Source organism: Triplophysa rosa, linkage group LG6 (assembly GCF_024868665.1).
Source record: "Triplophysa rosa linkage group LG6, Trosa_1v2, whole genome shotgun sequence".
Taxonomy (NCBI): Eukaryota; Metazoa; Chordata; class Actinopteri; order Cypriniformes; family Nemacheilidae; genus Triplophysa; species Triplophysa rosa.
The window spans coordinates 25,011,797-25,028,472 of record NC_079895.1 but is presented as its reverse complement, the minus strand read 5'-3'; the positions used below and the strand labels follow the sequence as shown (position 1 = coordinate 25,028,472).

At 36.6% G+C, this 16,676-nt stretch overlaps 2 protein-coding genes across 4 annotated transcripts; both read left to right on the top strand.

The window, feature by feature from the left end:
• The first annotated feature begins 1,093 nt into the window (after window positions 1–1,093).
• On the top strand, window positions 1,094–4,392 carry si:ch211-67e16.3 (uncharacterized). Its single transcript, XM_057336209.1, has 5 exons — window positions 1,094–1,320; window positions 1,919–2,254; window positions 2,337–2,527; window positions 2,812–2,859; window positions 3,033–4,392. The coding sequence occupies exons 1-5, from the start codon at window positions 1,266–1,268 to the stop codon at window positions 3,129–3,131; spliced, it is 729 nt and encodes a 242-aa protein (XP_057192192.1). The 5' UTR covers window positions 1,094–1,265; the 3' UTR covers window positions 3,132–4,392.
• A 507-nt stretch (window positions 4,393–4,899) lies between these two features.
• On the top strand, window positions 4,900–16,670 carry si:ch211-67e16.4 (uncharacterized). 3 transcript variants are annotated; one of them, XM_057335659.1, is made up of 6 exons: window positions 4,938–6,507; window positions 7,298–7,726; window positions 13,053–13,109; window positions 13,205–13,404; window positions 13,514–13,673; window positions 13,847–15,243. In XM_057335659.1, exons 1-6 carry the CDS (start codon window positions 5,997–5,999, stop codon window positions 13,945–13,947), a joined length of 1,458 nt encoding a protein of 485 aa, XP_057191642.1. In that variant the 5' UTR covers window positions 4,938–5,996; the 3' UTR covers window positions 13,948–15,243. The 3 variants fall into 3 exon arrangements, with proteins under 3 accessions (XP_057191641.1, XP_057191643.1, XP_057191642.1); XM_057335658.1 differs by lacking the exons at window positions 13,053–13,109; window positions 13,205–13,404; window positions 13,514–13,673; window positions 13,847–15,243 and adding an exon at window positions 15,257–16,670 and having other exon boundaries at window positions 4,900–6,507; XM_057335660.1 differs by lacking the exons at window positions 13,053–13,109; window positions 13,205–13,404; window positions 13,514–13,673; window positions 13,847–15,243 and adding an exon at window positions 10,462–13,041 and having other exon boundaries at window positions 4,902–6,507.
• The last annotated feature ends 6 nt before the right edge of the window (window positions 16,671–16,676 follow it).

Here is a 16,676-nt window from a genome sequence, read left to right as displayed (position 1 = left end):
CAAATAAATTATTCTGACACAATGCAGATCAGACACACACATAAATGAGGGGATGGGTAACCTCGCAATGCACAACACTAAAACATATCTACTTGCACACACTACACATACAGCCATAGAAATAAATGAGGTTTTGTTCAATTGTCAAATAAAAATCATCCAACCATAATGCAGACTAGACAGTAAAAATGAATTTGTGAGATTAGTTGCAGGAGATCAAGGCAATACAGACACACAACACATACTATCTCAGACATAAATATGTATACACAAAGAAATAAACAAATGGAACTATACCAGAATGAAGTTTTTTTTTACATTTTGTCAAATAAGAACAAAAAAAGTCAAAGTCTGACTGCACTGTGAGGTTAATTTACACATTTATGAGCTGCACCTTCCAAACAAAACAAGCATATTTTGGCATCTTTGCGGAATTACATTCATTAGACCGTCACTGCAGACAATAAGTAGAGCCATCTAGTGGCTATAGTTATTATTTCATGCGAAAACTTTTTATTGCAGCAGATATCACCATTTGACAGTATTTCAGTTGACTAAAATGAAGATTTATATTAAAAGTGAAAAAACATCAGATGGGCTTATTCTAATATTATAAATTAAATAAGTGACAAATATAATACATTCACAAAAAAACTTTAAGATTTAGATGAGGCTGTGACATTTATTTAAATTTTAAAAAATGGAGATTGCAATTAAATTTGTGCACAAGTGTGCAGCTTAAAAGAAGAGACTCGCAAGGCTTAAAACGCAATCAATTAGTCACTAATGTAAAACAACAAAGAAGATTTGGTTGACATTTTGAGACACACCCTCCTGAACAATATGACAATATTGTAATACCTTATTGCTCATATTGTAGGAGATGGGTTTTTCCAAACAAGGTTGTACTTCAAACATTTTCCTTTCAATCACTTCTTATTACCAGTAAGCTGCCCACTCACTTCCTTACCGAGAGATGTGTTTACACTGGTACACCTTTAGCATTAAAAAAAACCCTCAGTTTAAAAATATCAAGTATGATGATTTCATTGGCATGAGTTTTTTTGTTTTGAAACCCTTTTTGAAAGCGTTGATGTTTCTTCACCATTTTCACACTACACTTTGTGACACATACAGTATGTAGGCTATGTGGGTGATCTGATCACTTAACCTACACACTTCCTGTTTTTCTTTCTCCAGCAAAAACAAACCGAAGAGCTTTCCCCCCAATCACATCAGTGTCAAACCGACAAGGATACGTTACCATGACTGACACCATCACTCTGCTCACCTTCAGCCTTTTTCTCATTCTTCAGAATGGTAAGAAGCCATAAATATGTAACTCTGTTGTCAATTACTGTTCTGTGTACAGTATGCCTTTTATATTAAAAATATCTTACATGAGTTTTGGCTTTTAGGTTCAAGAATGTCTGATCTCGTAGAAAGGTTTTAGACGGACTATGTTGGGTTCTTCAACACATGGTTGGGTCAAAAAGAGGCAAATAAAGTCACCTAATTTGTTTTTATATTTGACCCAACCATTGCTTGAAACAACTCAGTTTATTTATAACTCAACGGTTGGGTTCATTCATTTTTGACCCAACACTGGGTTGATAAATAACCCATCATTTTTTTATGTGTGGCGTCGACAAGCTAGTTAAGCTGGTTATTAATATTTCACTAGTACAACCATGCACTGGTCATAACCATCAATAAGATGATTTTACTTAAGTCATTCAAGCTGGTTGGTTGCTGTGATTTAGCTTCTTGGCTGAATCAGTAAATCTGTCTAGGCTGTTTTCCTCTGCTGGGATACGCAGGGGATAAATCAACATCAAACTCTTTTCTCAAAATGTAAGCGCTTGTTTGAACTACAAGTCTTGAATGTCTTAATGTAGTTCTGTGTTTGTTACCTCAGTGTGTTCACAGGGTGACTTCTATGTGAGTGCCCCTCTGGACCATACGCTGAATGAAGACGGATCGGTCAATGTCACATGTGAGCACGATGAACACAAAGACTGGGAATGGGATGCCAAGCTGAAAATGAAGGGGGGCGAAGTTGTCTGCGAGGTTTCTCCCCAAAATAGTATGAATTCAAAATGCACATGGTTGCGCGAGGGAGAAAACAAATTCAAGTTCACCTTGAAAAACCTGGAGGCCAGACACAAAGACGAACTGTTTTTTTGTGAGATATCCAAAGTAAGACCTATACCAATCAAATCTATAAAAGGAAAGGAGACCAAGCTTTTCCAAGGTATATAATACATAATTATCTTATAAAATTGTATACCATTGTAATGTAAAACAATAATATAAGTTTATTTATTTTCTCAAAGGAAGTAATATTCCTTTTCCTCCACCGGGGAGAACGTGTTCATGCCCTACCCCAACATCTGGACTAAAGAGTTGCCCGCCACCAAACTCACCTGGAAATAAATACGAGCTTTTACTCTGTGTTATGCTTATTTGGGTGGTGCTCCTCTTGCTCTATAGTGCGATTATCACCGGTGTCTACATCAGACTGAGGGTAATTCTGATTATTTTATTTATAGTCGTGTTGTCTTATTACTGTCTACTAATAACCATTTTGTATCTACTATCATGTTTATATCTTGTTGTATACATCCTACTCTTTTGTTCAGTCTTTTTTTGAAAAACAAAATCTTTTGTCAATTCTTGGAAAACACTACAGTAGACTAAATCACCCAGAAAAACATGCAAAAAAAGTTATTCTTCAAACCTTCATAGAACTGCATTCAAAATATACATTACATTGAGCAGTTCTACATTCATTTTGTTACTTTTTTGTAGGTCACAAAAGTTGAGTCTTCTGACATTCCAACGTATATGCCGATGAAGGTAAAACCCCATACAGACGCAATATCCTGAAAGTAAATAAGACCGTAAAGATGAGAAAATTAGCAGCATTAAGCTATAGCCACGCAGATACATGTGTTATTGTGAAGCAGTATAAAACAGCATGTTTTGTGCCTCGGTTTCATGTCAGTGAAACACTTTTTACTGTATTTCAGAGGAAAGTAAAACGGCATGATGCAGACAACACAGAATATGAAGACATGCGTAAAGTGCAGAAGCAAGGACACATCAGAGATAGTAACTACAACTGCTGAAAACACCAACTTTAGTTTACGCTGGTTTATGGCGGTTTAGCTGGCTGACTAAGGAACTCTTAATGGAAACCCTGTGTGTAAGAAGCATGCTGTAGGATGGAAATATATAATTAGTCAAACCAAGACTATCGCAGGACAACATTATAGACTATATTGATTGCCTATATTGCTGCACCCGATTCACCTGGTCAAAAAACACAAACCCATGATCTTATTGCATATGTTGCCAAATATTTTTGTATAACCTCTATGTATTATTTCAATTCTTTGGCTATGTCAAGCTGAAAGTGTATAAAGTTTCTTGCTTGGCCATTATTGGTCCCATGGACCATATATTGTTGATAAATAGCATTTATCAAAATGATGTAAGGAATGCTTAACCTTTGTATTATTTTAAATATATAATATCGTAAGATGTGTGTGTTCATTTGACAGATTACTGCACTAGTATTTTGCAATTAGACCTATAATTAGGGTTACTCTTATATTTAATGAAAATAAATAATTTGGTTTAGGAAAAGAGGATTACAGGGATACAGATAATCGTTCTAGTGCATTCTTCAACATGTTAAATAAAGCCATTGACTGATCATGAAATTATGATGTAACAACTAAGGATTCACACACTCTCAGTAGCAAAGGTATACAAAAGCTGTCACTGGGGTGGTGGAACCCTTTCAAAAAGTACACTTTTGCACCTATAAATAGTGCATATCAGTACCTCTAAGGTACATATTAGGACATTTTTAATATACGTTTTACGATAGGCCTATACGTCATAGTGACAGCTTTTGTATCCTTCTGGTGTGTGAAGAACAAGTGCATTTGGCATGTTGTCAGCAGAGTTCATAATGAATACTTTAGTTTGTAGTTATAGTTTATGCCTGTGGAATTTACAGTATATGTCGGTGGAACCTACGGTATATGTCTTAACCACAAGTTCATGCAGGCACTCGTGAATGATCTAAGATACTATGTATATGCGTGGCATATACATCACATGACAATAATTAATAACCATGATCAATACATAACTTCAAATGAAAAGTTTCAATTTTAATTTTCTGTTGTTTGCTGTTGACTGATAAAAAAGACAATTTTCAATGTAAATGTCACTGAATCTTTCCTACTGAAGTTGTAAATAACTTGTAAAACATCTTGCAACTACAACATTTACATTTACACATTTGGCATACGCTTTTATCCAAAGCGACTTACATTGTATTATACTACTATCAGTGTTGGGTAAGTTACTCTGAAAAAGTAATTAATTACTAGTTACTAATTACATATTCAATAGTGTTATTAGATTACTGTACAAATTACTCTCACCAAAATGTATTTAGTTACGTATTACTAATTACTTTCTATATCCTATATCTACCTTGATTAGTTAAGTGATTCAAGGATAGACATGAAACGGCTTATTTAATTCATTCAAATAAATAATATTAAACTACATGAAGTAGTATAATTAACTGACCAAAGTATTACAAATGTTTGAATTATACATTAAAGCACGGATTTTAAAGTTAGATTTTGAATTTTCATGTCAATTCCACTATTGCACACACATATCTTACACAAAGTATTTAGTTTAATTACATCAGAAGTAACTAATTAAATTACAGAAAAAATAAGAGTAATGCCTTACTTTACTTTTTCAAGGGAAAAGTAATTAAATTACAACAACTAATTACTTAGTAACTAGTTACACCCAACACTGACTACTATACATTTGTTTTTTTCTAACTAAGTGCAATTCCTGGGATTGAACCCATAACCTTGGCGTTGCTAGCGCCATGCTCCAACCACTGACCTACAGGAAAGCTACAAGTATAACTGTGTGCAATGCCAATGTTTATTCAAAGTCACAATATGAGCATGTAAAATTAAGGTAAAATGGCTCGCAAATAATCAGTTTGCATTATTTTTCAATTTTTTAAATAATACTAAGCTCTTCAAAACTATGGGAATTATAACATTCAAAATGATCAAAAGTTATATTTATAGCCATCATTTGCCTTTGAAAAGAATTTTTCAAAAATATTTAAGTCAAAGTGACTTGAATTTAGTACAGTATTGTATCTTTAAATCTTTTGGAGACTTAGGTTTTAGGACTGGATATAGAAGGAGTCCAGGGAGTGAATTTCAAGGGGTCAAGACGCTCCACCTCAAAATGTAGAGGATTTCGATTTTTTATCGATGAAATGGTGGCCAAACGCTATTTCACATACTGTAAATAAAGTGGAAAAATAACAAAAATGTCCCCCAGTGAATCCATTTCTTGCACTGGTTTTACTACACTGATCTATTATCAAACCTTGACTCTGGAGCAAACTCAGGTGTTACCCTTAAAGAAGACAATACACATTAGTACTCCAAATCTTTAACATCGGCAAAATCTCTACATTTTGCAGAAAACTGTAACTTGTGGACAACGCAGGTTTGTTGTCACAGACTTACAATATCAGTCAAACCACAAACCACTTCCACTCTCTTCATGTCAACATATTTGGCGTAGTCCGCATATTTTTCAGCTGACGTTGATTGTGTGTCTGTTTTTTGTTTTAGATTTTTTTTCTACAGTGTCGTTCCACAGAGTGTCCCCAGCAAAAGTGAGCTAAAAAAATGCACTACGCATTCCTCACGGTTTGAACCGGAAGTGCTTCCAGCCCCGTCCGTGTTGTTGTCATCATACGGCCAATGGCGCACAGTGCCTGGGCATTTGTCTAAAAAAACGCTTTTTTAACACAAATATACTCTACTGTTGGCCGATTAAACGACACTTTCTTAATCGCAAGCGTATCGTGTACTCAGCTGATCAGACCTCCGTCGATCGACTGTCCGATCAGCGCGTTTAAAATGGATGTGAATCTGACCATCTCTCTGATGCGCGGTCAGATGGGCGCCGTCATTGAAAAAGCGGTAAACGTGGCGGTGGAGACCGTTTTAGGAGAGATGATCCGGGTGGTCGGTCTCAAGTTTGAGGAGATCAAGCGCGAGATGACCGTCAAAGAGAAGGAGAACGAGAACATCAGGAAGATGTTGGAGACGTCCCGCTCTCAGATGAAAACAATGCGCAAGTATATTACGCTCCTGTCGTCAAAAGACCAGAACAGAGTGTATCAGGGTGATGGAGCTGTGACACCACCAGGGGTGATGTGCAGAAAAGGACCAACGAGCACCTTGTCAGCGTGTACAAAACCCCCAATCCCTTGCACCAGACCTAGAATTATTGAACCTGCCCCTGTCAGTGGACCCGCATGGGTCAGACAGCAGACGCACATGCCCAAAGCTCCAAATGTTGTTCATGAGCCAATAAGAAGTGAGAATTTCTATACTGAGGAGATCCATGGATCTTCAGGTCATAAAGGTATGAATCATCCCAGGCTTTCGATAAACAGATGAGCTCTATAGCCTTTACTGAACATGCAGGGAATGTATTAAACTTCACTGAGCGGAACCTTGCAAAATAATTGAATCCAAAAAACTTCACTGAGCGGGACGTGTCCTGTACCATGTTAACATAGTAAAAACGAAAATACATAGGTCTACTGCTTCATAACAGGAATGACCCGTGTATTTACTATATTTTGGTATAAGTTGTGGTCATATACAAACAACACAGTGATTTACACAGAGAACAACGAATATTAAACAAAAAATGGTTTGTCTTGCACTGATGTATTCATATTTACGCAGCTTGGAAACAGGGTAGATTGTGGTGGATGTTATGCTAATATATTTGCCGTAAAAAATGTAGGCCTCATCACTACACTGTAAAACAAAAAAATCACATCCCGACTCAAATTTTATGCTGTTATGACTGGTAACATCAACATTTTTGAGTTGGCGCAGCTGAAGTTTCAGAAGTCGCATCGCTTGTGTCAACAGTTTTTAAACAGGAGATGACATGTACCAAATTTGAACTGCGCCAACTGAAAAATTGAGATGAGATGTAGAGGTCTGAAAAAACTACAGTGAAATTTATGTTTTGTACATTTAAGAAAGCGTCTGTGCCACAATTGAAATTTGCAGTTGTGCCTATTTTAAAATATTGAGTTTTTATTTTATTTTGAGTTGAATATTATATTTTTAAATGTTCTTTATGATACATGTAATGAGATCGTATAATATGAAAGTGACTAATATTGTTTCCGTAGGTAATTCAAGCGGACAGCTGGTGGACAGTCAAGAACTTCTATCTGAGACCAGTGATCCAATATGGGGTCCAAACCCTCTGACCTCTGCAGAGGCCGAGCACACAGACATGGCGGACACCGGTGTCCTCTCAACACCTATCATGACTGAAGAACCATCCCAAACTGCCACCTCCATGACCTTCGGTGCACCATCGCTTAAGATCAAACAGGAGGAGGCTGAGGTGGAGATTGTCTGTGTGAAGGATGAACACTCAGAGGCAGCCAATTTACCCAAGTTTGAATTTTCCAACCATGATCTTCACCATCAAATGGGGGAACCTGAGCTTGGGGTCCCACTCGATTTACCTGGATCCTTTCAGGGTCTTCAGTGTCCAAGCACTACAGGAGAATTTACAATCCCATCCTTCATCGGTGTGGACCCATCCACCTGTAAGTATAAGATTAAAGATTTTTTTAACTCAATGCTCATAATCTCTAAATAAAAGCTGATGTTCATTTCTGTGACTCTGGTGTTACTGGAAATAATTGCAAAAATACCAATTGTCATCAGACAGATACACACACTCCATAATAACATCTATTCATATCACGAACAATCAGAATATAGTCTTGACTTAAACTCACATCATTGGTTGAGCTGCTGTTGCTGTGTCTAGATGGTCTCTGGTTGGCTCCCTTGTGATGAGTCCAACTATGACTAAGAAATCCTACAGATCCAAGGCTTAAGTTCCTTAATTCCTCAAACAGAAAGGTACTTTGGATGTTAAAGGTTTCATTTTTAGAAAAAAGGTTCTCATGCATCGTTAAGCACCTTTATTTTTAAGAGTGTATTTGACATATAATGACTTTTTCTACTTTAATATCTTTTTTTAGGCAATTATAAACATGTAGACATAAGTAATGCCTTTTCTGGTGCTTCTAAGCCCTAGTTATAACACGACCAGTATTGCGTTATGACGTCATAACTGTATAGACCACTTTGCAAGACGTAAATATAAACAAGACTGGTCTAGAAGCACTTACTTTTGCAGTTTTTTAACACTACACAAACGTTAGTGTAACAAATATAACAAACAGAACATTTAGAACTTATATCTGAAATGTTAAACACCTTCATCAACTTATTATACATATACAGTACATTATGCATACATTATACAGGGCTCCAGACTGCGACCAAATGGTCGCATTTTGCGACCAGTTTTCGAGACGGCGCGAGCATTTTTTACAAGTACTCGCGCATGTGCTACCTGCAAATTTGGAATTTCTTCTAGTTGTTATTTCATGTGGAAAGACGAGTAGAACGCGAGCCCGCCATCAGTGCAGACTGTAGTCAGCTGCTCAGGTCACTCGCGTCACTGATGTTCCGCTGCTGTCGCGGATGCGAACAATCCATGTCCTCATTGACAAGTTTTCACACACAGCTGATTTAGCGCATTACTACGAGTCGCTGTTTGCTGTGACAGATTTTTTGAGCCCGATGACGAACGATTTGATATGTGAGACATTTAAAATGAAAGTAACCGCTGAGGAGTTCAGGAAACGTCATTTATTTGTGGATTAATTGAGACAGCGCTGGATCATTTCAAATCCGTTCACAGCAAGAACGAATGACAGGCGAATGCGCTTGTTAAGTTTTATTTGACGTTACATTTACATTGTTGTGTGAAAATGAGGAAAAGTGTCCTCAATAAAACACAATAAAATCATCGCAAGAACGTAATAACACGAGACTTTTCATTTTGCTTTCATGTGCAACACTGTAAACAGTTAAATATATACTTTTTGACAAACACAATTTCTGTTGGTTCAAATGAATTCGGATTACAAGTCTCTCTATTTCAATCAATAACAAAGCTTCTCTGTAGACGCTGCCTCTTTTTAAATTAGCAGAACCAAATCTGCGGTCATCAAGGAACTTATTTGTCAGTATCAGTAGTTATTTTGGGGAAAATGTGAATAATTGTATTGCAGGCTGATTTAAGATGTGCCCCTAAATTTTTTGCTTGCGCTCCTAAAATTTTCAGTCAAAATAAGTTAGAGCCCTGTTATACTTACAAAATTGAAACAGGAAGGGCTTCTGGGCCAGTGTTGTTTATGTCTTGCAAAACTGTCTATACCCACAGGACTACAGCTTCACCCAAATGCATAGTGTCACTTAAGTGTACCCATTAAAAAAAACACTTCATATTGCTATTCTGATACCCATTCTGTTCCGAAATGTCCATAAATTAAGTTTATATTGAAAGTAATTGAGGAAATTCATTTCTTTGCAGTTTTCTGCTGACGTTTTGAAGCCTAGCATCAGAAAAATGAACGGGAAAACTTTTCAAGAACATTCCGGATTACAATTTAAACTATCAAAACATGATGGCAAATACCACAAAATTTTCCATAATTTCATAAAATCTCTGCAATGACATTTTATGGTGTTTATGGTGTAAACAGACAATGAACAATAGGGACTGTTGAAAAAAATACCATTAGGGACTGTTGACAGAGCAAACTGCCCATAGAAAAACCAGTTCGTCAGTCTAGCAGCTAGTTGTGAAGACTAAATCACTACAGCTTAAACAATAAACTGGGAAAGTGTTACTGGAACTGTGAAAACTTCTGGTTACTGTCCAGAGAAACATTCTCTTGATTTGTTGCCCTAATAAATTCGCTGAGAATAACCTGCAGATACTGATTTTTTCACACAAGTCTCCGTTTCAAGCATTGATCTTGTTGAAGCTTTGTTTTTTTTTGTTTGAGGAGTAATCATAATGATCATATTTTCTTGTTTGTTTTTCTTTCCCTCAAATATTCATTTCTTGGCACAAAAGAAATTGAATATTTGATACTACAATGACATTTCCTGTCTCAGCCTTTGTAAGTTATTTTTACCCAACTTCAGCCCTGCTTACTCTTTAATCCTCGAAACATTTTTGAATGTTACAGAACTGAATGTTCATTGCAGATTAAGAAAAATGATTGTTTGTGAAGCATCTATCTGTATTGTATAACAGCGGAGTCGATGGCAAAAGGATGATATCAATATACGAATAATTAAAAAATCAAACTCAGAACTGCCGTTTGAATGTGCATAAGGTCATGCTCGGTTTTAAAAGCATCTTTGATTCGGAGAAGCTGAGCATGTCCTCATATTGGATTCCTTTTTACAGACACTGTAAAGGAAAAAACAACTGCTGAGAAACATAGAGAGTACAGGGCGAGAAGGGACGCTGATCCTGTACGCAGGGAAAAGTACCTCAGGAGTGAGCGAGAGAGATGGAGAAGGAATATTGAGGCAGGGAAAAAGAAGAGAATCATTGACCTGTGCGAGAAGGCTCAGAGGTGGAGGCGCAAGAAGTGGAGAGAGGCAAAAGAACGTCAAAGAACAAAGAACCATTTCGGGCCGTCCTGAATCCGGTGTTTCTGCAGCCCTGAAGGGGAACACAGACAGACTCATAATTCAAGATCAGGACATCCCAAACTTTTGTCAACTTCTCAGGGCCCTTACAAAGATCAACATAATCATAAAAGTGAGGTGGTTGACGAAGCCCTCGAGAGGATGCTTACCAGCGGTTTCATCCATAGCGAGGGTCCGCCAGGTGGCAACTTGGGGACCCAAAAAGTTACTTGGAGAAATGTAGATTGCACATAACGTTTTTGTGTCAACTCATAACGTTTCAGCCTTGTAGAATACACTGGCACCCATGACAGATCTGGCTAATCCAGTAGACCAGAACTTCTTGACTATTCCTCAAACATTTGTGGATCAAAAAGAATCTGTTTCGTCTTTCTGTTTGTATTCTGGTTTATGTAAATGTTTTGCCAGTTTTAAGTCTTTCTTCCAAAGGACCAGGACCACTACACTGTAAACCCGAATAAATTGGGAAAACTCAAAAAATTTGAGGTAATCAGTTACATCAAATTTTTTGAGTTATGATGTTCCCAATTTTAAGTAAGCAAAACTAGTCAGTTTTGAGTTTGTTGTACTGTTGTTGACTCCTTCTAATTTTGAACATTTAGCAAAGTAACTTTTTTTATTTACAGCTAAATAAATGAAAGGTCTTAAGACAACCTAAACAGTTCAGCTGCATCAACAATTAACAAACAGCCTTCACAGAGAGTGATGCAACACACACACTACTGCTATTGCACCTCCCACAACCTAAGCATAAGCACCACTCTTCTGAACGATGGTAACCCCAAAAGTCAAAAACACAACAAACTCTTCTAAATATCCAAGATAATTGAACATTCATCATTAACAAGGCTTTTTCCTTTCTAAAAACTCATAAAATAACACTTCATTTCAAAATTTACTTTCCTAATGCAGTCTCACGCAAAGCATGCTGGGAACTGAATTTCACTCTCAACAAATCATCTTGAATTAACTTGTTGAAATTAAGTTAAACTAACTCAAAAGTAAGAATTAGTTACAGGAACTCAAAACATTTAAGTTAGGAATTTTTTTATATAAAATTAAGTTTACACTACTTAAACTGTTTAATTTCTTTGAACATTCGGGTTTACAGTGTATTCTTCCTTAAAACACTTCAACCAGCTAATCTTAGGAATTGTTTGAAAATTGCAGGCAGGCAGGCATGTTGAGGGCTGGATTTACACACTGTTGTCCCTTCCTTTTCCAGTATTTTGGAGTTCATGTAAATGATTTGTGAACCGTTAAATAAATAAAGAATAATGAATAAATAGATAAATAATAATGCATTCATTGATTGTGTTGTATATTTCATAAAAATGCAGTACCTTCAACCCTGTAAAATTACATTCAACCCTGTTACATTGTTTTGCATAACTGTATATTCACTGTATTTGGAGCATCAGAAGCGGTCAGTAAATTATATTATTTTTGCCCTATATTACAGAAACGATCTGGGGGTAGTAGATTTCTAATGTTTAGCACTAAGCTCTGCATGAAATTTAAAAATGATTTTTCTTAAATGGGCAGGCACAAAGGGAACCCATTCTTGGGAATGGGCTGAAAATACAAAATTGTTTTATAACCCGAATTAGATTTAATTAAAAAAAAAAACTAATTTATTTCTACGAGGCTGAGATTTTGTGAAGCATTGCCTTCATCATTGGGATTACAAGAGTCGTGCTTCAACACGAAAAGGTGAGTTTAGCTGCTTTACTAAAATCCTGAATGTCAACTGTTTGTCACAGACATTTAATTAGAATAATATTCATGATTTCAAGATTTTTCCTTTTTAACCCATTACAGAATTTTGAAATCTTAGTATTTTCCATCATCACAAGCTAAATTATGTTAACTAAGATTTGTAATTAGATTATGCTGGTATGTGTAAATGTAACAGGGTTGATGTTAACAGGGTTGTTAGGGTAGTAAGATTTGTCTTACTGACAATTCTTCGGTTTATGGTATTATTTAAGTAAGAAATATGGTAGCAGGGTTAACAAATCGAAAAAAAATCTACTGCTGCTTAATTTCTGTGTTTTGTTTTAGATTTTTTTTATCAAAAATGTATCTTTGCCAACAAGGAGAAATGGAAAACACATTAGAAACAATGTAAAAAGGGTTTAAAATTTGAGTACAAGTCTTTAAGAAACATACTTAAGATATTTTGGGCACATTTATCGTTTCTTTAAATTATAGTTTATTTGAAGTTTTTAAAAGTCGCCGTCAACTGCCAATATTTGTTATACTTTTCTATTTTATGCTTTCCTAAAATGTGTCTATTTGATCTCACTTCAAGCATTATAACATGTGCACATTGTTTTGTAGCCGTTTCTGATGTGGGAGATCTGATTCCTGAGAGTTTCGATACCGATGGATGTACACGTAAGTTTAAAGATTTCACTTTTAGTATGAACAAATTGATCAAATTATACATTTTTACTGTTTTTAAACAAACTAAATAGACTATGGTGTTGCAGCTGTAGAAAAGACAATTCTAGAGTTGCAAGGAGAGATGGGTTCAAAAATCAATCACCTGACGGCATTGGTTCAGTCTCTTATGGGCAACACACCTCAGATGGGAGATGATGAAGAGGATTTTGTCTTCCCTGTGATGTCAATGGAGGATCTTGACAGATTGGAGCACAAACTTAAGGATAGAGGGATGATGCAGAAGTTGGTAAGACTTACTGAATTTGTTGAAACTATGTATGAATAATAAACTCAAGCAGTGACCAAGATGTCGGATCATATTTAGAAAAAGTCATTTTGTTTCAAATTTGTTTTAGGTGAAGAGATTGTCTAATAGTGGAGGGCAAACTATGAGAAAAACCATATGGAGAATTTGCACCAAAGTTTTTGCCACCAGTGTGGCCAAACAGCTCAACTGGTGTGGGAGGGGAGACAAGCGAGGCTTACGAAAAACAAACATCGGAGAACTGATAATAGGTACGTCCTGAATGAATGGAATCATTTTGTTGACAGATATATAGTAGCGATTATTGTTCAAGTCATGTTCTTATTAAACTAAATATTAGAATAAATACAATGTTAGTTACCTTTCTTCAGATTGTTGGTCTGTTTCCTGATAAAGTATTTTTTTTCTTTTTTTAAACATGCAGCTGCTGCTATAAGGAACAAAGCCCTTCTCACTCCCACAGAAGCAGAAGCAGAGAAATGTATAAAAGATTACCTGCGTTACGCCCCAGGGAGGCCCACCTAATCGCCCGTAAAAAATATTTACAGTATTTACAAATCGCCTGTGAAAATATGACCGTTTTTGTCTTTTAGAACATTTACCGTTTTAAAAATTGTTTCAACTTGTGTATTTAATTTCTACTTGTTTGTCAAAAGTTGAAAGTATTACTAGGTAGTTTTAGGTCAACATGAAAGTTTAATGGAACATGTATACTATACTGTAAGTCCTTGTCGCTCGTTTTACTATTTCAGTCATCTATTCATCATAGTTATAGTTATGCTATAGATAATTGGTCTGGACATGCTTATTTTTCATCATCTTATTTTAAAATAAAAGTCAATTTTAGAATAAAATGTCCTTTTAAAAGTGGGAACCCTATAGCAACCATGTGAAACAGCTGCAAATCCTCAGTGTTGTCAAAAAGTAAGTTTAACGGAATATTACTGTATATACTATATTATACTCTTAAGCCCTGTAACCCTGTACGTTTTTACTTTTTTAATCATCTATTCAGTATTATGTTATTATTTGTTTGTATTTCATGCATGCTCTTGCACATCTTATATTTGTTCAAATAAAAAAATCATTCTGGAAATGTTGACTTCTTTATTCTGTGTAGAATAAAATATCATTCTGAAAAGTAGAAACCACTAAGCAACAATGTGAAACCGCTGCAAATCCTCAGTGTTGTCAAAAAGAAAACTGATGTGACCTGAAAACATTGTTAAAGGTACTTGAGGTTACGCGTTATCACGAAACTCAAAGCGGATGTGACATAGAAACTGGCATATAGCTTGACTAGAAGTACTGTCACAATTTTGTTTTGGAAAAAGCTGACAAACCCGCATTCAAAACTGCATCATTTACGGAATCTTAACTGATCTGACAATTTCATGTAAATTTTTTTAAAGCAACTAAGTTTTTCCAATAAAACTTATTTGACGTCATTATGAAATTGATTCGATGTAATAAATTACGTGGTGGATCTTCTCAATGTTTTGCCCTTTAAATTCAGTTTTATTAACTATTAGCTATTTGCCAAAATAAAAATTCTGTCATTTATTCAACCCCATGTGGTCCAAATTGACTCTTCTGTGGAACATAAATCATGATATTTTGAGAAATGTCTCAGTGGTTTTGTGTCCATATAATGGAAGTCAATTGAGCTGACGTTGTTTGGTCACCAACGTTCTTCAAAATATCTTCTTTCGTGTTCTGCTGAAGAAAGAAAGTCGCTGAAATGACACGAGGATAAGTTAATGGCTGAATTTTCATTTCGGAGTGAACTAATAACACCTAATAACCTAATGCTCTTTTCTCTGCCCACATTTAGATGAGGACTCCCAGCTCTCTGTGGCGGGGGTCCAAAAACAGGTTCGTCCGAGGCGCAAGGACTTGAACCTGTATGAAGAATTTAAACGCAGCCGAACTCAGCTGAGAGGACGTAACGCGAACCGAGGCCTTAACGCAAACAGACGGCGCGAACTGGATCAAACACTCCCGCAGGCTCTGCTAGCAGACCTGGTGAGGGAGAGGAGGGAGAAAACCCGCCTTCGAGTGGCCCGCTGGCGCGCCAAACGCAAATTACAAGCCTGTTTGATGGCCTCTCAGGCTGCACAGTTCAGCGGCGCTCCCGTGCAGGGAACACCCGCCCAGCGCGGTGCTCTGATGTCCTCCCGGAGACGGGGCGGGGCGACAGCGCAGCGCGGTGGCCTTGCGTTCAGAAGGGGAATCTCTGATACGGGAACTTATAACCTGCTTTTGCAGCTGGGACCGAGCTCTGCACAGTCACACAGCTACAGTGAAGATCGGATGCTGCCTGGCTCCACAGCTCCATGTCAACACAAAATGTCTGGACCGGGAACAATGTACCAATGATACGGTGTGCAGAAGCAGGGTGGTTTGTATTCACTAGGGAAGAGATGTCCGATCTTGCGTGTGGAGGGAGGGGTCACTGTCCTGCAAAGTTTATCTGTTGTTATACACACCTGAACCAGTGAATCCAAGTCTTTGGGTTTCCTTAAAAATTACAGTCAGATGTGTTTAAAGGAACAGTTCAACCATAAATGAAAGTTCTGTCACCATTTACTCACGCTCATGTTGTTCCAAATCTGTATACAATTCTTTGTTCTCGTGAACACAGAGAGAGCTATTTGCAAGAATTATTGTAACCAAACAGTTCTTGGCCACCATTGACTATCATATAGGAAACATTGCTTTGTTCTGTTGTACACAAAAGAAGATATTTTGAAGAATGTAGGCTACAGTGCAATTTTACAGAATTTTTCCTGTTATTTTTTAGTTTATTTTTGAAATACGGTCAAAACTATAAAATTACAGATAAAGACAACACATTTACAAGAAAAATGGGGAAAATATAATTTTACAGGAATTTTTTTTTTTTTATGGTATATTTCCGTACGGAATTTTTTTTTCACAGTGCAGAAAACAGTTCTGGGGTACTTTTGACTACCATTGTAATTTTTCCTACTTTGGTAGTCAGTGGTGGCCAAGAACTATTTGTTAACAAGCATTCTTACAAATATCTTTCTCTGTGTTCATCAGAACAATGAAATTTATACAGATTTGGAACAACTCGAGAGTGAGTAAATGAAGACGGAATGTTTATTTTGGGTGAACTATCCCTTTAATGTTGGGGCTAAACTCTCCCTCCAGGATTGGACACCTGGGGGACAGTTAGTAAAAGGGACTGCGAAGTTTAACGACGGTTGTAGGTAAATTTTCCAAAACCA

Bases quoted from the DNA above. Each gene is read 5' to 3' on its own strand.
- si:ch211-67e16.3 (XM_057336209.1), top strand. From the start codon at position 1,266: ATGACTGACACCATCACTCTGCTCACCTTCAGCCTTTTTCTCATTCTT. The intron at 2,255-2,336 runs GTATATAATACA...ATTTTCTCAAAG, and splicing joins GGAGACCAAGCTTTTCCAAG to GAAGTAATATTCCTTTTCCT. The intron at 2,860-3,032 runs GTAAAACCCCAT...ACTGTATTTCAG, and splicing joins CAACGTATATGCCGATGAAG to AGGAAAGTAAAACGGCATGA.
- si:ch211-67e16.4 (XM_057335658.1), top strand. From the start codon at position 5,997: ATGGATGTGAATCTGACCATCTCTCTGATGCGCGGTCAGATGGGCGCC. The intron at 6,508-7,297 runs GTATGAATCATC...TTGTTTCCGTAG, and splicing joins TGGATCTTCAGGTCATAAAG to GTAATTCAAGCGGACAGCTG. The intron at 7,727-15,256 runs GTAAGTATAAGA...GCCCACATTTAG, and splicing joins CGGTGTGGACCCATCCACCT to ATGAGGACTCCCAGCTCTCT.